Here is a 25200-nt window from a genome sequence, read left to right on the forward strand (position 1 = left end):
GACTCAGTTCACACCAAGTGTTACTAATCTAATACGAATGTAGCTTTAAAAAAAGAGATGAAAAGAAAAAAAAGTCTCAATTAAAATAAATTTCCATATTTTCCATTGGTGTGTTCTTAAAGCAGTATTGTTCTTCTTCAATATAATGGATGAAATCCCATTTCCTAGCTTTCTCTCCTGGGATTATCTAAAGACAATCCTGTATCAGAGAATCTGAGGCATTTTGATAGAAGTAAGCACTTATAAATACCATTATTGTGATTGCCTTTAATTTAAAAAAATTAGCAATCAAAATGATTAAAATTATATGAAAAGTGCTTGGATGCTTCACTAAAAAAGAACTGGCTGAAAACCATACTGCAGTTAATTTGACCTTAAGCACAGAAAAGTGATTATATAGAGTACCTAGATGGGGGGAATGGGGGGGAATGTGATGTGGGAAAAAATGTGTTGTAGTATCCAATCACCACCGCAAAGGGGCAGACATAATACATCCTAAGTCACTAGAAACTTTAAGAGTGTCTTCATCACATTTTCCCCCTTAAACCCTACTATGAACAATTTAAAAAAAAAAAAAAATGAAATTCTGGGATCACTTTATATGTCTCATGTTCTGTTTTATGAGTACAAAAATAGAACACACTGATTCCTAGCCTCCACAGAATTTAGGAGTTAGGGTAAAAGTTGTATCCATGTACTTGTTTTAAGAAGAAACTTAACAGGATGTGGACCATGGTGTACATTTTCTCTCTGAAAAGCTAAAGTTAAGCCTCTGCAATTAGAATGATTTACTATTGTTAAAGTTTTTGTATATTTGGTTTTTAAAACAAGTGCTGGATGCCTTTATATTCGACACAAAATAAAAACAGAAACCCCATAGTTTCTCCGATTGGTGATTGCTATCCCATCTAGGATACAGATTTCTTAGGAAATTGGGAGTTTTTAACAAAGATCTACAAAGATCTAATCTCAAAGATATGAAACATTAATGATTTTTTTCCAATCCTGGGGTGTAGATTTGTCCTGTTCAATTAGGTTTCATGGTATTTAGTCAATTGGGGGCAGCTGATCATGTGTCCCTTTTTCCAGTTATCTTACTAATCTACTTTTAAAATAAAAGAAAATGATCAAGGGAAGGCAAAAGAATTATTTGCTTGTTTGTTCTTAAATAAAGATAAGGCCCTACTATAAACTAAAATATAGAAAATAAACAGCTTTAAACATAAACCAATATAAAAAATTAAAACATGAAAATATAAATTAGGCTAAAATATTAAAACAGAAAGTGAAAATTGTTATAATTTACAAGATCAGTTGGCATCTACAAAAGTCTTAATTAGTCAAGGAGTTAATGATGTAGAAAAATAAAATTTTTTTGCCCAGGACAAAAAGAACAAATACCCAGAAAGTTATAACAACATTTCACTGCTTTATTTACTGTATAAATTAAGTTAAAAACTAAATTAATGGATAGAAAGCTTTTGGGAACCAGAGAGAACTGGGTTCAAATCTTGCTTCATATATACATTGGATATGTGACCCAGCAAGTAAGTTAATCTTTCATTGCTTTGGGCAGCTCTCCTCAAGATTTCTTAGAATTTGAGATTGACAGACAGACAGACAGACAGAAAAAGACACAGAGACAGAGAGATAAAAAGAAATAGAGAGAAAGAGACAGAGAAACAGAGAGAAAAAGAGAGAGAGAAATGGTGGGTCAGTAGATAGATATATAGAGATAGTGATAGATAGACAGAGGACCAATAACATAAGGGAGGTGATGTCATAACATGTAAATGAATTGGATTTAAGTGAGGGAGGATTGTGTAAAGTCACCTGTCTCACTCTTCTTTGGCACTATCTGGATATAGATCAGGAGGCCTGGAGATATCCAGGAATGCAGTGGGAGACTTTAGTCTTTTTAAATTAAGGTCTTTAACAGGTCTCAATTTGACTGTGGCAATCAATGCCCATTCAGTGATTAAGGCTAGGTAAGAAATGAATCAGAGAATGGCTTCTTTTACCAAATCAAAAATAATGTCTGGGATGAAAAAACTCTTGGGGTTTCTAGTCAAAATAGAAACAATGGTTATTTACATTATCTCTTGGCCAATCTGGACCAAAACAATGCCCCAAGTGGGGCTTTGGTTTAGGAAGGAATGAATTTTAAGAAACAAATCTAGCCTTTAAACCCCCAAGATATCTTAGGAGTTTCAGCAACCAAAATTTATATTCCTTTGATGAGAGCACTCACAAGTAAGGATATGAGATGCTAGGTGGACAGAGGGAATGGAAGGGAAGAGGAAGAAGAAACAGAGAAGAGAAAGAGAAGAGGAAGAGAAGAGAAGGAAGAAGAGAAAGGAAAAAAGAAAAAGCTGTGTTGCTCAATTGGCCAGTTCTAAGTGGGTTCCCAGTGGGGCATACTACTCACAGAGATTGAGGTTGTTGTTTGTCCTTTTTTCTGGAAGAGGACTATAATATCAGGGAAGTAATGCTTTGACATGCTAGTGAATTGGATTTAAGTGAGGGAGGGTTGTACAAAGTCACCAGCCTCACTTTCTCCCCCCAAATAAGATGGTAGATAGGTAGGTAGGTAGGCAGGTAGGTAGGTAGGTAGGTAGATAAACAGACAGACAGAGAGATGATGGATGGATGGATGAATTAACAAAGAAATGCATACAAACATACACATGTAGATTGACAAGTATAATTTCAATATAATTAGCTTCCTTTGAAATTCTATGTATTTTACTTTAGACATTTGCAAGTATTGTTCTGAAAATGGATCCATCTCTCAGACTATCAAAAGTATTCAAAATTCACACAAAAAGATTGAGGGTGACTCTAAGACTCTGAGTTGCAAAAAAGGTTCCAATATGCAACAGTACAAAGTGTTTCATTATCTGGGAGCCACCTAGACCAATGAAATCACAATTCTAATCCCTCAGTTAAAATAAACCCCCATAAGCAAAAAGTAGTAGTGATAACAAGAAAAAAACTTACATTTTAAAAATAACCAATGAATGTTCCTTATGTGATATTTTCTACCATGCAAATGGTTATAAGAAAATCTCATTTAAAAGCATCTATTGTATATGCAATTATATACTTAATATACACAATAGATAAATATATATAATATAGAAACATATGTGTATATATTTATACAAAATATGTGGGTGCTTATGTGTATAAATGAATGATTGATAGATATAAATAGTAGATAAATGCTGGGTAGCTAGACATGCAGGGAGATAGATGGATATGTGTGTGAGAAAAAGATATCTCTCTAGAGAAACATATATATATGTATATATATATACATATATATATGGAGAGGGGAAAGGGAGGGAGGGAGGGAGAATGTGTGTTATTGCATATATACTGGAATTGAACACAAAGTTAGAGAGAGCCTATACTGAAAGACTTTAGAGAAAAACTGGACTTCTGAAAGCTTAAAGAAAAAGCTCTAAAACAAAGGAAAAGTACCACAAGGCTTTGGGAGCCTTTGCTATAAGCTTGAAATCATATCTCATAGCACAGCCTTCAATCTATCCTATGAGAGGAAACAGAAGCATGCTAGTACAATGAATGCCTGCAGGGGCAAGTCCCAAGACCCTGTTATAATCTAGTTTCAGCGATAGCACAGATAGAGAAATTATGTTTTATCAATATTCCAGGGAATAACTCAGGAATAATATATCTCCAGCATCTCAATTTGGGGCTTTAGCTATGATATAGTTAAAAAAGAATCCAGGATCTCTTTTGAAAATACATGGAAAAATGCCAAAAGCAGCCCAGAAGTTGATTTAATTGTTTCTCTATAGTTTAAATTCTGCCTGCTCCTTACATCTTGCAATGGAAACTTCCAAAGTGGGTATTATAAAAGCTGTAAATATATATTATTTTTCTCAGGATAAGAGTAGAATTTTTGGATTTGGGTTAAATAGTCTGTGAAGCAAAGATCTGGTTAAGAGCAATATAGAGAGACTGGGAACAAAATTTAATCCTAGCCCCAGTCAGTTCTGCATTAGTGATGTCAACATCAAAAAGAAATGGGCGTCTGTAGAATATTTAACAATCCCAACCAATGCATATTAATTTAGAAAACCAAATATTATCATTTATGGTCTATTATATTCTTATTTCTTTCGTGTTTTGGCCATACTTGGCTATGTTACAGACTACATTTTGTACACTTCTGCTCCAGCCCCTATATTTTCTAAACTAATTAATTACTCTCCTCTACACACTGTGGTTCAGCCAAACTGGTCTTCTTGCCATCTTGCTGTGACTTTGCACATTCCTTCCCTTAAATTCAGGCTTCCCTCCTTTCCACCACTTCTCTGCCACTGCTACTTTCCTTCAAAAACCTAGACCCAACACTATCTCCTTTCCTGCATAAAGCATTCTCTAGTCCCCCCACCCAACTACTAGTATCCCTCTCCCAAAATCACTATAGGAACACTCTGCATATAGTATACACACACACACACACACACAATTAATTCTTAAGCTTAGAAATTCAGTCATTCTTGGCCCCCTTCTTGCTCTCCCAGCAATTGAAATCTAGTGCTTCTCTGACTATGTCCTTGACCATGATTCAAATCAAGGAGAAAACTGCTTAACAGCAAAGACTTTGTGAACCTCCCATAATTCCACACATTCTTGTTCTGAAAAAGTCAAGTTTCAATCAAGAAAGTCATGAACACACGTTTCTTTTCATATGTATAAGGGATATGGTAAAACAGTTACTCAGGCTATTTAATGCATAGGAAAACATTAATAGGATCCTCTAGGGTCACCACATTTGAAAAGAAATGGAACTTTCCACCTTGTCTGTTGAATGAAATATGGGTTTGCCAACATTTAAGATAGAGATTCTTAATCTGTGGGTTGTATGTGCTCACATACACATCCATATATATGCATAAACATATATATGCTTTTTTAAAAATTGATTTCTTTTAGAATTTTACGTATTTTATACTTTTAAAAACACTATTTTCAAGAAGTCCATAGTCTTCCCCAAATTTCTAAGGAGGTCCATGATACACAAAAAGTTAAGAATCCCTAATTTAAAATTTTGTCTTTCCTAGTGAGCTGGGAGGGACACCACACATTATTTCAAATCTACTTGACATTGTATAGAAAAGATATGTTGTGGATACATATGTTGTATTTAACTTATACTTTAACATATTTAATATGTATTGGTCAACCTGCCATCTGGGGGAAGGAGTGGGGGAAAGGAGGGAAAAAGTTGGAACAAAAGGATTTGCAACTGTCAATGCTGAAAAATTACCCATATATCTTGTAAATAAAAAGCTATAATAATAATAAAAAAAGAAATGATGTAAAGTGAGTTTTAGAACAATTTGTAGCAACAATATTATAAATAAAAATTAACTTTGAAAGACAAAAAAAAGGAAAAGATATGTTGCATATTATCTGATCTAAGAGAATGTTGAGGGCATATAAAAAGTGCTGAGCCTTTGCTGATTGACATTCTTTTTTCCCTCTCTTTGTGTCTCTTTCTCCATCTCTTTCTCCTTCCTACCTAACTCCCATCTCCTACCACATAAATATCTCTTCTCTCCCTTATCCCTCATGGATTCCTCATGGAACCACAATGTTTTGAAAATCAGGCTAAAAAACCTCATGGATTTGAAAGAGAGACAGAGACAAAGAGGGAGAAGGAAAGGGGAAAGGGAAGGGGGAAAGGAGAAAAGAGAGGGTAAAGTGAGAAGAAGAGAGTGAAAAAGAGAGGAATGAGAGAAAGGGGAGGGGGAAATGGGAAGGGAAAAAGAGAAGGGGAAAAGGAAGGGGAGGGGAGAAAGTGAAAGGATATGGAAAGAAGGGGAGAAGGGAAGGGAAAGAGGGAAGGGGAGGGAGAAGAGAACAGCCAGAAAGACAAAGAGAATGTCTTTCAATCTCCAGAGGTCAAGGGGCCATACCGGTGGCAAGATGAGAAAATAAGTTTCCTGAAGTAGGGATTTAAAGGCAGCATTGGTAAAAATGCAATGTGTCACCTCTTCCTAAAAATAGCAATTCACACAATATCTGTTCTTTGTGTCCCTTTGGAATCATCTGTGATTAGTCATCTAACAGATTCTCTGGGATGGGAAGCAAAGCACTGGAAACAACAATGAAACAAAGAATATTGCTTGGGGGTATCCTGACTATTGGAACCTTGGGCTTCATAGCATTAGTTTATGAAAAAGTATATTCAATCACAGAAAATAATAGATAAATGTTTAGAATAGATCCAATAGATCCAATAATAGATCCAGCAGGAAATTGATCACTTCTACATTCACCTGTTAGCAGATCTCTCTCCATTAAAGTCTTTTTTTGGTGGTATTCTAGAGTATTAGGGAAACGAATGTGGCTCTGCTCTGAGTTCCATTAACTATGTGACCCAGGCAAGACCCTTAAATTTTCTAGGCCTCAATTTATTTATTCATAAAAGGAGGGAGTTATGTGACCAAAATATATCACTTCTAATCAGATTCCTAGTTGCTACAGGCAAAGCCATGATTCTCTCAATTCAAAAATATGAATTAAAAACCAGTAATTTGGCTTTTGGAGAAGAAGCAACAAGCTGATTGAATTTTGCACTTTTCAATTAATGGCTTTGATAACATGAAAAAACAAGGAAAGACAAGCTGGCTCTAGATAAGAGGTAAGAAGGGGGTTAGGGGATTAGGCTGAAGGTGGTAATCAATTCCCCCAGTTACATCCAATTTTTCCTTAATTTAAAACTTGATAAACTTGAAAGGGAAAAGGAAGATGATTATATCATCAGATAGACCCACACTCTTCCTTAGAGACTTTCCCCATAGTTTCTATATTATCTATGCAGGTATTTATTCATGCCATCCTGCAAACTTTCACAGTGACTTACACTAAATTTCTCAATCTACCCTGTAATTTTTCTTTGCTAGAAGTTTATTTCTTAAGCTTTCTAATTATAGGCCAGTCATTTTCTCTAATCTTTCTTTGTGCAACTATCTTTGGAGCCAAAGACAATAGAAGCACTGTCAGCAAGAACAGCAAATAGAATAAAAAGAGGTGGTCCATATTGACCTTGACTCACCCCAGCTTCCTGGCAATATAGGAATGGATAGGGGGGACCGGTAAGGGGTTTGGGATAATAGACAGTAATAAGAGAAGACAGGGGGAAGGAGTGAAGGAGAATAATGAGAACATCATAATGGGTGGGGGAAATGAATGGAGTTAAGGAAGATCAACCAAAATGAGGGATTGAAACCTCCCTCCCAGCTAGCCACATGCCTCAAAGAATATGCATTCATCACGATCTTCCAAATATCTGAAAAGGATTCTCCGAAAAGAATTCTTTTTTTCAGATAACTTTTATCACTATTCTTACACTGTTCAAGTATCTCTTTATCAGTTTTCTAAGAAGAAGAAAGAAGAGGAGATATCTGGAATATTTACCTTTAAGATGGGAGCCATAAAGACTGATAAACCAGTCAGAATAAACACAAGAGTTCCGGTGACTCTTTGTTCCCTGAAATTAAACCAAAAAGTTACCTCCTGTTTTCACACATGTTATCCTAGCTCTTTAGTTCCCCCAAATTACATGAACTATCCAAGTCAATGTGGAATGTAGGTCAAATTTAATGTTATTAATACTTATGGGGCAATGTACAAACTCAATACACCCACACCCATATCCACAACCTCTCCCTTCGCACAAAAATACTGACTGATTGGCTCATGGATTTGAATGGTTGATATGAGTGAAAAATCTTCCTGCTAAAGTCTTTGTTCATAACTGACAGATTTACATATAAGAGACAGGAAAGAAAACTCTTTGCTTGTCAGTTACTAGCTTCCTCATATTTGTAATTTTTAAGGCACTTTAACCATCTATGGAATGAATTTTTTTCTTTTCCAAGAAATAGCAATCATATTATCTTATATGCTGTCTGACAAATAAGAGGGTAATAAATCCAATCAGGTTCCTTTCCAAATTAGTGATACTTTAAAAAAATATTATTCACCTCCAGAACCACCTTCCCAAAAACAGGTCCATCACTCCCAATTTAACAAAAATTGGCTCCATTTTCAGGACTCCATGCACAAGCAAGAAAGGACCTCTAGAAAGTATATGGCAGGCATGACACAGTGCTGCTTCCATACCTTTAGAGTCTCTTTAATTCAACTGTTCCACATCAGAACTACTCAACGGTGGATTTTAAGGCAGAAAATTTCATTGTAAAGCTGCTTATCAAGATTATGATTCATGGGAAAACAAAAAGTTTCGCTGAGATATCAATAAAGCTAAAAGATGGTCTTTCTAATTCTATTTTATTCCAGATAAATATAATACTCCTGAAATATCTTCTAGAAAAAAATCAGATTCTTCATCTTTTTTCATTAAAAAAAAAATCAGAAAAAGATATCCTAAACTTGGGTGATCTCACAAAAAAACCATCAACAATTATACTGTGTCCAAAAACTAAATCTTCCTACAATATACTTTGTAAGAATGATCTAATATAAATTAGTCCTTCACCTGGCTTCCATCTTATTTGTCCAAAATGAATAATTGTATGCATAGAATATCTGTTATTGAGCCCTGAGATCTACATGAGTATTAGGAATTCACACCTGACTCCTAGAAACTTGGGTTGTTCTCCAGGTGCAGACGTCTCCGTCTCCATCTTCAAACTGTCAATGTGAGCGATGGAGATGACAGTAGCAGCCACATACCATGGAAGAGCCATGAAGGAACATACAATCATGAGAATGGCCACCCAGAAGAGATCCAGGTGGTAGCCGGCTCCCTTCTGTAGAGAGGAGAAACAAAGCTATGATGAGAACCAATTCCTATCGGGGATATATGGCTACCTGAAGAAGAAGGGATAAACAGGAATGGGGTGGGAGGGAAAGGGATAGAATATATGATTATGAAGAATTAAGAGAAACTGGGTTAGGTTACAGGCACTGATATAAAACCCACTGAGGCAAACAATTTACACGGTGATCACAATAATGTAAAGAAAGCTGGTAGGAAAGACATCAGGATTCTGATTGATGCAATAGTCAATTGTGAGTTCAAAAGACTGATATTGAATCATGCTTCTGTTCCCTACATACTCTCTATTGCAATCCCTGTCTTCATCCTCCCCCATGTTCTCCCTCAAGCTGAGAATAACCTGTCCCACTCCCATCTCTGCTTCTTAGAATTATCTTCCTTCTAAGGTAAGGTCACAGTCAAGTTCTACCCCCTTCTTGAAGCTTTCCCCAATCTCCTCAACAGTTAGTGCTTTTTCTTGTCTCTATTTGCCTTGACTTATTGCATATTTACCTGGAGAAACAAGGAAAGTAATAGTTATTTTAGCTTTGCTTTTGAATTCCTGATACCTAGCTAAGTGTCTTAAAAACTTGTGAAGAAATTCTTGTAGAAGACAGAACTTGATTGGTGGTAGGAGAAGGAAGAGAAGAAGAAAAGAGAGGAGGAAGGAAGAGAAGAGAGAAGGAAAGAGAAGGAAAAAGGAAGAAAGAGAGGAGAAGGAAAATTCAAAATGGAGCCAGAAAAAGTAGGTTTAAGCCTTGGTTCTGCCGCTTTTTGTGTGCATGACCTTTCTAGGTCTCAGTTTACTCCTTGGTACAATGAGAAGTTTAGACTAAATGAAGACCTCTAAGATCCCTTTCAGCTGTAAATGCTATGAGCATGTGAGCCTGGAAGCAAATTCTGCACTACTCAGATCAAGATCCTGCACATCACACAAAAGCAATGAGTATTTTTAGGACTTATTTATTCATCTCTCTTCTCCAGTCCCCAAAAGTTGCATTAAGTGTATTTCTGCTCATGTGTCTATATAGGTTCAAGTCCTTTAATAGCACATTCCTTTGAATAGCTTCCCCATTAGATTGTAAGCTCCTTAAAGGCAGGGACTATATTTTGCCTCTCTTTGTATCTCCAGGGTTTAGCACAGTATCTGGCACATAGAAGGTCCTAATAATTATTTATTGATTGATATATAAAAATACAATACTCAATGATGTTGAACTGAACTGAATTGTTAAATCAGAAAAATAATTCCCATCAAGGGCTAGGGAGAGCTAAACTTGGGGTCAGCTACACCTGACTATCACTTAACTCTCTTTTTTGTCTCATTATCCTTACCTGTAAAATGAGAATAACAAAGATATCAAATGAGATAATACCTCTAAAGGGATTTTTAAAACTTAAAGCTCTTTACAGATGCTAATTATTAATATTATATATAATATAATAATAATCTCCTTTTCTCATTTCTCTCTACTATTCTATTGTGCTCCTTGGACTTTCCATTATATTAAAAAACTGCCCCTCATAAGAGTTATATCTTCCTTGCCTATCCCAGACTTACTTTTATATCTCTATATCAACATCTCTATAAATTATCTATTTAAATGTGTCCATCTTGTTCCCCTCAATAAAGACTGATGTCTTTAAAGCCAACGTCTACTTCATTTTGTCTCTATGGCCCAAGTACCATAGCTATCACCTGGCAGGTAGTTAATAAAAATGCTTGCAGAACTAAATCAGAGGATCCTCTACCTGAGAGTGTTAAGTTACTGCTGAATAAGCAAAATTGCTTCTCACATTGGAAAATAATTTCCACTGGACTGGGACAAGTCATAAAAATAATTCATCACCCCTGAATCAGAAATATAACTACCTTCAACAACATCTTTCCATGGTCAAAATAACACTTTCAGACTGGAAAAGCAGACAATCTAATACAACGTCTAGTTTTTTTTACTCCTTAAATAAATATTTTAAACTCTTACGAAGTGTTATTTTGCTGGTTCCATCTCTTTACTTTATTTATGAAGAAATCAGATACTGAATCCCCCTATGAAGCCTATGAAAAGAGAACAGCCGATGCACACAGCATGGAAGGGATAAAGGCAACAGCAAAATATCAGGGCCCGAGAAAGGGAGTGGGAGGGCTGGCTCCAAGACAGGGAGATGATGGTTTACACTGGAAGCCAAGTAGCGTTGATCCTGGAGATTTGGTTACAGCCAAGTGGAACACAGCTCTCCTTCTGCTGGGACACCAGGACTTCGCCCATTGTTCACGCACGGGATGCTGGCTGACCACATGCCCACAGTATGTTCTTATGGAGAAGGAGAGCTACTCTGAAGTGGGGGAAGGACAAATCTGGCAAAAGAACTTTGGGCTCCTAGCAGAAAGGTAGAGGTGAACTTAGTTCACATTTATCCGAGAACCACAGGCTGGAGAGGAGATAAATGGGCTAGACAGAGAGTCAGCTATAGAAAGATAGTGTAGTTTAAAAAAAAAAAAAAAAAAAGGTCTTCTGTTCCAAGAGACTCATTGGTTTTGGTGGAGTAAGGAATATCCAAGAGTCCCTCAGGGTCTAGTTACTTTGGCTGCAAGGATCTGTCCCACTGGGGGGCTCCTTCCCTCTTGCTTTGGGCCAAAAAACATATAATTTCTGCCTGACTGATGAATATAATGATGTACAAGACCAATGGATTACAGATCTAGAACTAGAAAAGAGCTTAGAAGTCAGGGTATAATTCTTTTATTCTTTATATGTGGAAACTGAGGCCCAGGAAGCCTAACTAACTGAGGATCATAGATTTAGAAATAGAAGGGACCTTAGAGGCCATTTGATATAATTCTCTCTTTCTGTAAATATGAAAACCAAGGCCCAGGCAATTAAAATGATTTAGGATTATAGATTCAGAGACTATCTCATCCAACTTTTCATTCTGCAAATGGGAAAACCGAGGCCCAGGGAGCCTCCATGATTGAGGATCACAGATTCAGAGGTAGAGGGAATCTTAGAGAATATCTAATCCTAATCTTTCCCTCTGATGATAAGGAAATGGAATTCTAACAAGGTTAAGTCAAATCAACAGAAATTTATTAAGTATTTATTATGCATTAGGAAGGGCAGCTGTGACCCAGTGGATAGAATGCCAGGCATGCAGTCAAGCAGATCTGAATTCAAATCCAGCCTCAGACACTTACTAGCTGTGTGATCCTGAGCAAGTCATTGAATATTGATTGCTCTAGTTTCCTCATCTGTAAAATAAGCTGAGGAAGGAAATAGCAAACCACCCTAGTATCTCAGCCAAGAAAACCCCAAATGGGGTCACAAGGAGTGAAAAAGACTAACAATGAATTCTGAATTACATCTCAAATGCTTCAAGATTATCTCTGAATTCCTAATGGTCAGCATAACACCTACTGAGCACTTAAAGGCTTGCTGAATTATCAGTTGGGTAGGAAGGACCCTAGTTCTTCCTCTAGGGGACATATCAAGTTGGAAAAAGTGGTCGGACTAGTTGATTTATGACAAGGTTGATTCCATCAATAAGTGGCTCTCTTGGCCCTCCTGATTGCTTATTTGTATGCAAAAGAGAGTGTCCTAAAATATTAAGCTGAAAATGGGCTCAGTGATAAAGGGAATCCTGGATAGGGAGACATCAGAGCTGTCCTTTATATCAACTACAAGAAGGACTTCTCAACCTCCTTCTCCCTTTCTAACTATTCTTGCCCTTGTGTTTGCTAAATCAGTCAAAAGTAATAAGAACAGTGACTTTGACTAGATCTAGATTTGCTAGATCTAGATTTGCAAGCAACTCTAAAACTTCCATGGTCTCCTGACCCTATAACCATGAATCCTCCAAACTGTTATTTCAGGGAAGCAATTGCTATCTCCAAAGTGATCAGAATATGTACCCTAAGAAGCTGAATATTTGCTTGTGGATGTATGAAAGGCCATTTCTGCATTAGATTAAAAGGCACTTTTGAATATGTGTGTTTCATTCCTAAAATTGTAGGATCTTGGGTTCAGAACTAGAAGGAACTACACGCCATCTGGAAAATCCTGAGATATAATACATATACATATATGTATGTATGTATGTTATATGTGTCATGTATGATATAGTATAATAGTATATACCACATTATATACATATATCTATATATGAGTTTGTGTGTGTGTATGTATATATATATATATATATATGAATGTATGTGTGTATATGTATTGTATATATACACACATATGTATATATGTATAAATTTTTTGAAGTGAGGAAATTTGGATGACTTTCCTGAGGTCTCTTTGATTAAAAATATCCAAAGTAGAATTTGAACTCAAATCCTCTGATCCCAAAGCTGAAATTCTTTCATACTGTGTTTCCAGTGGGCCAATGGGTCTATGACTGTTCCCTTCAATGATGAAGAGCAAATCTGTTATTTCCTTCCCATTTGTCAGGCTCCATATACAGGTCATGGCACAGATTCCAATACCAAGTGTTTAATTGGTAGAGAAATAGAAGAAGTACCTAAAAAGAGGTAACTTTAATTTCCTACTATCATGTATTTCCCATCACTCCCAACAGAAGCCTCTTGCTCAGGTCAAACTCATCTAGACATTAATTCCTAAATCATCCAGCAAAGTCCATGCTCTCCACCATTCTCCTGCTCTTTTCCCTCTCTTCATCTGATTCTTTTCTGGGGGGCATAGTTCATGTCTTACCTCCTGTATGAAACCTTCAGCCCTGAGTCCTAAAATTATAGAAAAATGAACTTATTTTTGCCATGTATGAAAACAGACTTTTTCCCATGTAAAGTCATCTTCATCAACAGTAAACAATGACTTAAATCTAATATATATATACTTCAGTTCATTTTTCTGTAATTTTAGGACTCAAGGCTACTATTTATTTCTGAATTTGAGTAAAATCTACATAACAAAATAAGGTATTTTCAGGTTCTGTAAAAATAAAAGGCCCAGGTGATCTAAAATGGGTATCTAGGATCTTCATGGTAGCAAGGAAGCCAAGTAGAAATTAGCATTAATTATGAGGCTTGAAAGGTATTTCATTGATGTTTCCCATTCATCACCAATGGCACTCATTATTGGAATTCCAGGATTTGTGAAGCCAAATGGAAATAGGTATTAACACAAATAATGCTCCTTAACTCACTCAGCAAGTTAATTTATTGAGCCCCTTCTGTCACAAAATCACATTATTTTAGAATTTGAAGGGACCTCAGCTAGGGACATATCTACTCCTATAAAGGAAATCTTCCTCTATCACATATGCATCAATTTGGGCTAGAGGCTACAAGGGATAAAGATAGGCAAGACTTTTTCTTCCAAAATTAGTTTCTGGTACTGGAATATAAAAAATTAGAGACTTTTCCTCCTCTGCTTTATTAAACTCAGTCCTGCCTCTTTTCTGAAGGTGTGTTGATACTATGGTTAACAACCAGCTCTCTAGAAGACACACTTTTAAGTTTAACTTGCATTATTCATGTTTTCTCCATCACTTTCTTAGTCTAAAAAAGTCAACAACATAATAAATCAAGCCCTAATTTGCAGCATTTGCCAATTTCCAAGGTGTGAATACTCATACTGAAAATTTAACAACCTGGTCTTGCCAACCCGTAGGAGTTGGCTCCAGATATTTCTGCCCTATTACCACTCAAAGCCTGGATGATGCAAGAGCAGAATATGACTTTTGATGAGGATTGAACTGATATCTGTAGAAACTCATATAATATCAAAAACAAATCAAAACTATGAAAGCTCCAAAAGTCAATGGACGACATGTGATGGGATTGGCAGACTGTAGTAAGCACCCTGTGTTGTAACCTTGTGTACAAGATGTGATGTGAAAGGCAGCGCAAAGGAATGCAGGAAAGGAGGTGTCCCGGCTAATCATGAATCCACAGAGAGAATGATGGATGGTTTAGGTGTTGCCCTGGTACCCAAAGGTACTCAGAGGCAGCAAGGTGCAGCACAGAGCACAGAGTGCTGGGGTTGGAGTCAGTAAGATCCAAGTTCAGATCTGGCCCTAAACCCTAGCTGTATGATCAGATAACAGCACTTATCTCAAAGGGTTGTAGTAAGATAAATGTGATATTTCAAAAAAGCTTAGCATAGTATCTGACATTTACTAAGGTCCTTATTAAATGCTCATTTCTTTCCCCCTTCTCCCTCATGAAGTATTTTCAAAGGAATCAAGTGAAGGCCTCCCTACCTCAAAAACACCATCTACAACACTCAGTTTTCCATCTTCCTGCCTGGAATGTTTTTCCTCTTTAAAATCTTTGGCTTTGCTCAGGACTCAAGTCCCGCAACAGATCTTTGCTAATTTTCCTAGCTGCTAGTCCCATCCCTCTGAGATTGCCTTCTGTCTTCTCTGTGTGTATGTATACATATACATATATACAATACATATATAATCATATAATTATATATCATATAATTAGTAAACTTGTAAATATTATTTTTATAAAATATAATTAATTGGAATTTTGACAGAGATAGGGACCAAGAATTCCAAACATGTGTATTATACAAGACTAGAAAGGGACAAGGTCAGTTGCTAACGATCCAAATTGGCCAGAACATGGGGCAAGTTTATAGGTTTACTAAGAGAATAAGGCTGAAAAGAAAAAGAACGTAATCATGGAAAATCATGAACATAAGACGAAAGCATATATATAATCTATATCTATATATCAATGGCATAGTTTATAAATACATTTATGAATAATATATTTATATGTAATATCAATATCATATATGACAAAATATAATTGAATAATTACTATGTTATATAAATATTACATTCATATAGACCTAAGATTTATATACTACAAATATAAGTTTAACATTAAATATATAATATAATCTCATAATATTGTAGTATAAATTATGAACACATATTAAAATATAAACTATCGTGGATAATATAAATGTAAAATATTATGTTATGGTATGGTATATTGCCTTCTCCATTAGAATACATTCTGCCTGAGGGCAGGGACTACTTTTGCCTCTCTCTATATTCCTAGCACACAGAAAGTGTTTAAGAAATGTCAGTTGTTATTTGACTTAGTGGGTTGTATATCTCTCTTTTTTAAACTTTTTTTTACATCTCTTTCCCACTGTCATACTGTATGATCCATGAAAATCAGTCATCATCTATCTTTGTGTTATTCTGTATTGAATGCCATACATTGTAGAAAGTCACTGTTAGCTAAATTGCAATAAAGTTGAATTATAATGGTTAAGAAGTACCCACACCAACGAAATCACAGGAGTCCAAAAACTACTGCAAAAGGCAGTATATATAAGTGCCATTGGAGAGAAATGAAGAGCATGCCATGGGAGAAAGGGAAGTAAGGAGTAAAGCATTCAGGAAAAAGTGTAAGGGCATGGAAGAAGGAGCTGTCTTGAATGATGGATAGAATTTTGGTAGTCAGCTATATGGGCCAGGGAATTTCAGCCATGTGCAAATGATCAAGACGAAAAAGGGGTTAAGACCAGTTGCTAACTGTTCTGGCTATAACACAGGGCAAATGTGAAAGCTCAGTAAGAGAATAAGGCTGGGAAGAGTATTTGAGATGTAATCATAGAGGTATCAGGAACATGACACTAAAACTCTGGCACTGGATTCAGAAGACATAGGAAGCCATTGAGGGAGGTCTCTACACGGGATAACAGCAGTATCAGAATAGTGTTTTAGGAAAGTAAGTCTGGCAATGGTATTCAGATTGACTGGTGGAGGGAATGAAAGACTGTGGACCAGGAAATCAGGTATGACCTCACTGTTACATTAGAACAGAATGAGTAATACAGAACTCATTTAGAGTGGAAATGGTGGTACCATTGAAAATGGAAAGGAAAGACTATTTGAGCACCATTTGCATAGTACTCAAATCATTACATCAAATCATTTGGGTTTTTCTCTAATTTCATCAGTGGAGTTCTCGTCACCCACCCTTATTTCACCCACCCTTATTTCACCCCAACCCTGAGCCTATTTCCTTTGGAGACTTGCCTCGGTCTAGTGAACAGATATTAGATGCCAAGGGAGGAGCTCACAAATTCTATTTCCTGATTCTGCTAATGGTTCTGGAACTGACCTTGGAAAAGTCAGGACCGCTAGGAACCTGGTTTGTTCAAGAGCTCCCTGCAGGAATACTGCGAGAAATAACGAAGCAGAGTGAGGGCCAAAGAAAGCCAAGTACTCTGGCATTCTGACATCATTACAAAGCTGTTCAGTGAAGTGGATAAATGGATCCGATACCGAGGCGAACAGCGAGCCAGCCAGCTCAGCTTGACTCGGTGCCGGAACAAATGCTTGCTGAAAACATGCTGCTTTTAATACTGTAATGTTTTTGTCTCGCTCGGCACCTCAGCCTTCTCTTCTTAATCATTTTCAAGTAGTCCTAGGCTTTCCAAATTAGATATAGGATCACAGCTCTCTTGTGATTAATTGACTGCCTTTCTTTAACTCCATGTGAGCACAATTTGCCCTGGAGGGAACAGCTTTTGGAATGATTACATTCATGGTGAAATAGCCTTTGATATTATTTTATCTGCAGGTGGAAAAAAATGACTGCATTCAGTCAACAGCCCGTGTTACTAAGAGGAATGTTTTCAAATAAGAAATTCTAAATGTGACAAGAGCTTTTTATTTGTGTACTCAATGCCTATATTCTTCTGACGAGTTGACACAACACTTCTTGAGATGGAGAGAGGAGAAAGAATGTGCTTTCATTCAAGAAAAAGTAAACAAAGATCCAGAAGTTCTCCCAAAAGTTCATAACTCATAGACCTGAACTCAAAATTGTTGCTAATATGTCTCACGTGTGGCTGGGTGAACTTGGGCAGTCAATTCATACTAGCCAAAGGTCCTTTTAACCAACTTTTCATGTCATGGATCATTTGGGAAGTCTGTTGAAGTCTATATATTCCTTCTCAAAATCACTTTGAAAAAATCATAAAGGTAATGCAAAATTTCAATTAGAGAATAGACAAAATAATCATGGACTCTGACATTTATTTATAGACACTCAATGAGGGCCTATGGATCATAGCTTAAGAACTTCTGTTTTAAGCAAAACCCTACAGATAATATTAAGCTGTTTTTTAAAACTAGAAGATTTATTACAACTCTAATGGAAATAGATATAATCTTCTCTTCTGGAGAACAACTTGTGTTTCTTCAGTTCACAGTGACAGCCAGTGGTATTTGGCATGCAAAAAAAATTTGTTGGGCAAAAATTATTATGATTAAAAATAGCTTTAAGACAAAGGAAAGCCATAATAATACTATTCATTTTTTTCTAACTGAATCTTTTTGAAGTCTCTACTTTAATGATATTGAGCAATTGTGAAATTAATTTCCTATAAAATGCAGCTATATAAAATATTTACTGAAATTTGACGAAAACTAATCATATAATGCATTACCAGCTAGTAGCAATCTTGTTCCTTTCCCCCAATATTTTGCCTCTATTTGCTTCATATCCCTGAGGATTTATATACTTGAGGTACATAACCAAAGCTGGCCACTGGGTGGAAAATGATGATTCTTGAAATGATTAATTTACAACTTTAGCATAAGAAAATGAGAATGCTACCAAAGCTTGCTGATTTTATAGTCTCTCTTTCCCAACAAAAAGCAGAGCCAGTATCTGGGTGTGTGAGCCAGAAGGAAACAAGTAGTGAAGGAATAAAGAAAACAACTGTTCCACTCATTCATCAATTAATCGATCAGCAAATATTTGAATCGTCCAGTCAGTCAGATAGCCTGATAAGCATTTATTATGCCCTTACAATGTGCCAAGTACTGTTCCAAGCATTAGGACTACATGAAAAAGCAAAAGCATGTACTGTCCCTCCAGAAGCATATATCCACAAGAAGGAGACAATAGGCAAATAATTCTAATGGCCTCCTGCAGAAGGTGAGGCTTGAGTGAGTCATAATGGAAAACAGTTGGCAGAGGTGAGGAGCAAAAGCATACTGCATCAGGGACAGCCAATGCAAATACGCAGTCAGTAAATGAGGTGTCCTCTGTGAAGAACTCCAAGTAGGCCAGGGTCACTAGATCATAGAGTTTGTGGAGGGGGAAAAAAGCCCAAGGCTGAAAAAGTAGAAAAGGTCCAGTTTGTGAAGAGTTTTAAATGTCCAACAGACCACTAGGTTTGATTATGGAAGGAATGGAAAGCCACTGGAGTTCAGGTGATGGAGAAATACCTTGGAAATAAATCATTTTGACACGAGTGCAAGATGGATTGGAGTAAAGAGAGAATCAAAACTAAGAAGTCAGTTAATAATCTATTGCAAGAGATCAGGTAAAGGATCATTAAAATCTTCAGCAAAGTGATAGCTGAGATGAGAGAAGCAAACATAGACCAGAGATGTAAGGAAGGTAGATAAATGGTGAGCAGGAGAACAAATCAAAGAGACGCAAAGGATCGCCTTGCAGCAGTGAGGGCCCTATTGGGTTTCTTGCTAGTTGTTTTCAGGTATGTTTGATTCTTTGTGACTCCATTTGGTGTTTTCTTGGCAAAAATACTGGAGTGGTTTGCTGTTTCTTTCTCCAGCTCATTTTACAAATGAACAAACTTAGGCATAAACAGGGTAAGTGATTTATCCAGTGTCATACAGCTAGGAAATATTTGGGATTGGATTGGATTGAGAATGCTAGGCATTCCATCCACTGTGCTACTTGGCTACCCCCGTTGAGTTTATGCAACAGCAATTTATGTTGGAACCAGTCAACACTTTTTTGGCTTTTGACAATGAGGGATACTTGTCGGCACAGTATAGAGACTACTGAATCTGGAATCAGGAATACCCTGTGTTCAAATCCAGTCCCAGATACTTACTAGCTGAATCACTTTATCTCTCTGACTAACTCAGTTTAGTCATCTGTAAAATGGGGATAATAATAGTATTATTCTAGAGAATTGTAGTGAAGATAAAATGAGATGATATTTAGAAAACACTTTGCACTATGTAAGTGTTTATTATTAGTAATCTCTAAGATCTCTTATTGTTTAAAATTTCAGATTCTATGATAATTAAAGCCTTTGAAGGAGTTCATATAAGGACATTATAATGGTAACAAAAAGATGCAAACTACTACACATAATTTAAAAAAAGAGAGAGAGAACTCACCTTGAGTTTATGTTCTTTTCTATTGACAATAACAGCTGTGATTTGTTGGTCCATGAAAATCAGGATGGTGACCAGCAAAGCAGGAATAGCAGCTGCAAGGTACACCCACCAGGGGTTCCCTCCAAAGGGTGCAACAAACCAGCCTCGGTTGGGACTTGTTGGCTTTGAGAACAATGAAAAAAATAGGGAAAACTTCATAATATTCATAATACATTGACAGTTGAAAAGGACCATCAAGTAAAGATAAATCAAATCCCAAGAAATATTTTGACCTTATGATTTTCATCTGGATATGTCTAAAGACAACACGGTTAACATACATTGTTTCATGGCCTACACAGATGAAAATGATCCCAGCCCCTCCATCCCAAATCTAATGTTTTTTGGTGGGACCAATGAATAATTCTGCAAAGCTAGTTCACAAGGCATTATGACAGACTATAGGGTTTCTTTGCCCTATATATCCTATATATCAAGAGAGGTGGAGGGACAGGTAGACAAACCCAGAAAGAGACAGATAACAAGGAAGAGAAACAGAAATGAACAGCAAGATAGAAAGAAAGAGATAAAGATGGAAAGAGAGAGAAGGGGAGAGAAAGACAAAGACAAAAAAGAAATAAAGCAGAAAAAAGAGAGGAGGGAGAGAGAGAAAGATAGAAAAGAGAGCAGAAAAAAGAGAGAAGGAGGGAGAAAAAGAGAAAGAAGAGAGAGGAGAAAAAAGGAGGGAGGGAGGAGGGAGAGAGGGAGAGAGGGAGAGAGAGAGAGAGAAAGAAGAAGAAGGAGAAGGAGGAGAAGGAAAAGGAGAAGGAGAAGGAGAAGGGAAAGAAAGAGAGACAATTTACCTACCTTGAATTCACTTGGCACAATTAGTTTTGGAGTGTCCACACCCACCAGGGCATCAATAATACAAAAAATGAGGATGGACAGAATAATGGCAAAGTCACTAATAAGTTTTCTTGCCTAAAAAAATATAAGATACCCATTGTTTAGTTAATATCCAAGAAACCATCTATCCTTTCATCTATACTTCACATTATTGCTGGATTTCCATGAGGATGAAGCTTCTTGTGCATGAAGGTAATCCTATCATTGTCTCAATGTTGATGGACTGAAGGAATCATACTGGGGTTCAAGCATTGTTTAAATTGTATTGTTACTTCATCATTCAATCGTGATGCACTGACATCATTATAAAAATAGATCCCAAAGTTAGAACTTGAGAGAGGAATGACACTTTGGATATGGAAGATTATGGAGAAATTACCCATCACTCCTAGGAGGATTAAATAGTTTTCTGACCCAACTAAGTGCTTAATGATTGCTATTTCATTCATGAAAAAAAATGAATAGTCAGGGGAAAGCAAATTCTGATCAATCTCACCTACTGAAGTAATATGAAAAGGATAAAACATTATTCAAATGTTATTTATTAATGACCTTATCACTAAATCTAATGACTTTTAACAGTATTCATCCACCTTGTACACTGTAACCTGATATTTTGGAGAAACCCATGACTTTTCTTTAGTATCCAACTCAACATGTCTTAAACTCAATTTATTATCTTTGATTTAATAAAGAAGACATTTTGCAGATATCAATACAATGTACCCAGTTACTCAGGCTCATGATCTTGGAGTCTACTTAGGATCTTCCTACTTTTTTCAATCCCTTCTTCCATGTCAAGTGATATTGATTTCTATTCTAACAATATCTCCCATCTGTTTCCTATTTTTCACCCCCAGTATTCTAACCAAGGTCTTTTTTCATGGACAAATATAATAACTCACTATGTCCTCTGTCTCCTATCAATTTATTCTTCACATTGCTGGCAAAGTAATTTTCCTAATACATAGGTCTAATCACCTCAATCCCCCATCAAAAACTTTTAAGGGATACCTGTTTCCTGTTATATAAAAAAAGATATATTTTTAATGTGGCATTCAATTTGGTTCTAGATTTATCTCATTTATCATATAAACTCTTTTTATGGATCAATAAAAAATTAGCCAACCTCTAGTCTTGTGAGAAGCAACATGGCATAAAGAAAAGTGTATTGGATATGGAATCTAAAAACTTCAGTCTGAATTTTGATTCAGACATTACTAAATGTATGATCATTGATCAGTCATGTAACTTTTCAGGCCTCAGATTTCTTATCTGAGAAAGGAAGCTAATAAAGCCAGATCGTTTTAAGAAAGATGTTCTGCACAGCTTAAAAGTGCTATAATCAATATGCATTTTCTTGTGATTAGAAGCATGCAATTCAACAAGCATTTATTAAGTACCAATTATGTGCCAGGTACTAAGTGCCAAGGATACCAAAACAAAATAAAATAGTCCCCGATCTCAAGGAGCTTATATTGTACTGGAAGAGAAAATATGTTCAATATAATTAGATATTAAAATAATTCAAAGTAATTTGGATGAAGAATGAAAAGAATACTAATTTTTCATTGTTTAGTCATTTCAATTGTGTCTGATTCATTTTTGTAGTTTTCTTGGCAAAGATACTGGAACAGTTTGCCATTTTCTTCTCCTGCTCATTTAACAGATGAGGAAACTGAGGCAAACAGAGTTAAGTGACTTGTCCAATGTCATGTAGCTAGCAAACGTCTCAGACCAAATTTGAACTCAGAAAGACGAAAACAAAGAGGAAAAGGCACAGAAAAGGAAAAGCAAACAAGTGCCTTTCTTTTCCTCATTCAGTCTCCATGGCTCTCTTTGGATGTTGATGGCATTTTCTATCCAGAGTCTACTGGAATTGTCTTAAATCACTATTGCTACGAAGTGCTAACTCTGTCAGAGTTGATCATCACATAATCTTGCTATTACTGTGTACAAAGTTTTCCTGATTCTGCTCACTTCCCTCAGCATCAGTTCATGTAAGTCTTTCCAGCATGCCCATCATTTCTTATAGAACAATAATATTCCATTACATACATAATGAACAATCAAAGAAATGTTCTACATATTAGGAAGGCAATTTCAAGAATCAGTAGACAGAATTTGAGGACTGTAAAGGGAAACATCTAGGAGCCTAGGTAAGTCTTTTAGACATAATTATTATCAGATTTAATGACCTAGGAAGTCTCCTTAAACAGCATTTGGAGCTGCCTCCAGAAATGACTTCCACAAATCGACCCTCAGTTATCAGTCTTCGTGTCATAGACTTGTCTCCTTTTTCTACCAATTTGGACTAAATTGGATTTATGTAAAACATTTAAAAGATAGATAACACAATGCTTCATTAGAGATATCTCTGAGAGAGAGATTTTATTCTTCTGTAGGACTATTATTTACATGGAGAAACAATGCTTGGAAATCAAAAGAATCCACTTCATCTTTTTGTCACATGCCCCAAGTGATATCTCATTCTTAGTTCTAAATAGGTTGTGATTTTCATTAGTGTAAGATTGTAGTAAATGAACTCTAGAGCAAATATTCTAAGTGAGTTTTCTAGAGTCACATAACTAGAATATGTCAAAAACAACTAATCTCCCTGGCTTTCCTGGTTCTCAAAGGTCCATTCTTTATCCATTATACCACACTGCCTCTCTTTATGTCTCATTAAAAGTTATAGCTTTGGAAACATTTTCTGTCATGTATTCTCATTTTTATTCCTCTTTTCCCAATTATTTAATTCTATTTATTTACTTTGCACAGAATAGGGAATATTTTTGCTTAAACTCTCACTCCTATAATAATAGGTTGAGGCTAAGCTCATATGGAAATTAAATAGATTTTTTTCCAGATCCTTATAAAGTCTAGATCAAAATTCATCAATTAGAACAAATAAAAGGAAGTGCACAGGAGGTAGTTTTTAAAATTTGCATTTATAAAATTCATGTCAGAAATTCCTCCCTAAAGTGTCCTTCAAGAAAGTGAAGATAAACACCCTGAAACTTGATCTCTTACATAAGATTTTCTCTGAGAACTCATTTTGTTTTGAACAAGTTTAGTAATAGAAAATTATTATGAGATCATAGATATATAGTTGACAGGAACTATGGAGGTCATCAACTCTAATGTCCCCATTTTGCAGATGAGAAAAATAGAGATTAAATGACTGACCAAGAGGCTAACAAATAATAAAAATCTAAGGTAGGATACAAGCTTCTAATTATTTCTGTGCACCATCATTGAAATTTATCAAATTTGACCTATTTTAAAATCGAAAGGAAATATAATATTTAAAAATATATGTAGAAATCAAATCAAATCTAAATCTCTTAAGAGATCCTGAGGTCTCTATTCCCCAATCACTGGCTTCTGGCAGCAACTAGAAGTACCAGTCTATTCCTGAGAAAACCTGCTCCCTAAAGGTTGTCTGCCCTCTCTTGAGGAACATCAAACAAGTGTAGCCCAATATTGCTTGTGGTAGCCCATGGACATGTTCTGGCTCACTTTTCATTAATCTGCCAGTAACTAACTTTCCACTTCCGTTGGCAGAGCCAACACAGCATACAACCCAAGAGGAGTGAGTGAGGGTTTTTTTTTTTGTTTGTTTATTTGGGGATGAATTCGTTTTTAATAGAAAACAAAAATGCAAATATGGTGATTAACCAGTTGTTGAAGCCTATGTTATCCTCCATCCATTTAGACAAAGTCCTTAAAAGCTTTAAAAATAAACAAAATAATAAAACAAAAAAATCCCTAAAAAATCCTCAAAAGTATATGCTGAATGGAATAACTGCCCTAGTTCAAAAGGTTTTTCCCTCCACCCCCCCCCCATTTCTTTTTGGAGATAAGAAGGAAAATGGAGAGTTGAGGAAAGATCCTCATTCCCTGCAGAATTAATTGGGAGATATTTAAGTGAATCGGGATAGAAGCAGCCAGTTTACATAATCATCAAAAACGCCAAAACAAAGTCTAAAAGCAAGAGTGAGCTGGAAAAGGCCTCTCAAAGAACCATAATCTATCCCTCACTGCTTAGAAAACAACAACCTAAAAAAACCCATTATAATCACACACTTCACAAGGGATGCTACAGTATTAATTATTGAAATAGCCACAATAGGAGATAACAACAATGAGAAGCCAATTAATCTTTGAGGGGGAGAAGTGATTTTAATCTTCCTGAAACCCAAGAGAGCATTCTGTTTTCACTTTGCAGAATTACTGCTGTTGCTAAATTAACCGCGACAAAAGAATATTTCGCCTCCGGAGTTGTTCTCACTGGAGGGAATGCTGATGTAAGTGACTAA

The 25200-nt window shown here is 36.1% G+C and overlaps 1 protein-coding gene across 6 annotated transcripts in view; it reads right to left on the reverse strand.

Annotated features, from left to right (window-relative positions):
* The window catches only part of SLC4A4 (solute carrier family 4 member 4), a 382231-nt gene that overhangs the window by 20932 nt on the left and 336099 nt on the right, over positions 1-25200 (reverse strand). For all 6 annotated transcript variants that reach the window (XM_031944125.1, XM_031944124.1, XM_031944128.1 and 3 more), the window contains 4 exons: positions 20840-20953; positions 19994-20155; positions 8638-8816; positions 7459-7531 (listed from right to left, as the gene is read on the reverse strand). In XM_031944125.1, the coding sequence (XP_031799985.1) occupies positions 7459-7531; positions 8638-8816; positions 19994-20155; positions 20840-20953 (528 nt within the window). The remainder of the gene's footprint in view (positions 1-7458; positions 7532-8637; positions 8817-19993; positions 20156-20839; positions 20954-25200) is intronic.

Source organism: Sarcophilus harrisii, chromosome 6 (assembly GCF_902635505.1).
Source record: "Sarcophilus harrisii chromosome 6, mSarHar1.11, whole genome shotgun sequence".
In the NCBI taxonomy this organism is placed as follows: domain Eukaryota; kingdom Metazoa; phylum Chordata; class Mammalia; order Dasyuromorphia; family Dasyuridae; genus Sarcophilus; species Sarcophilus harrisii.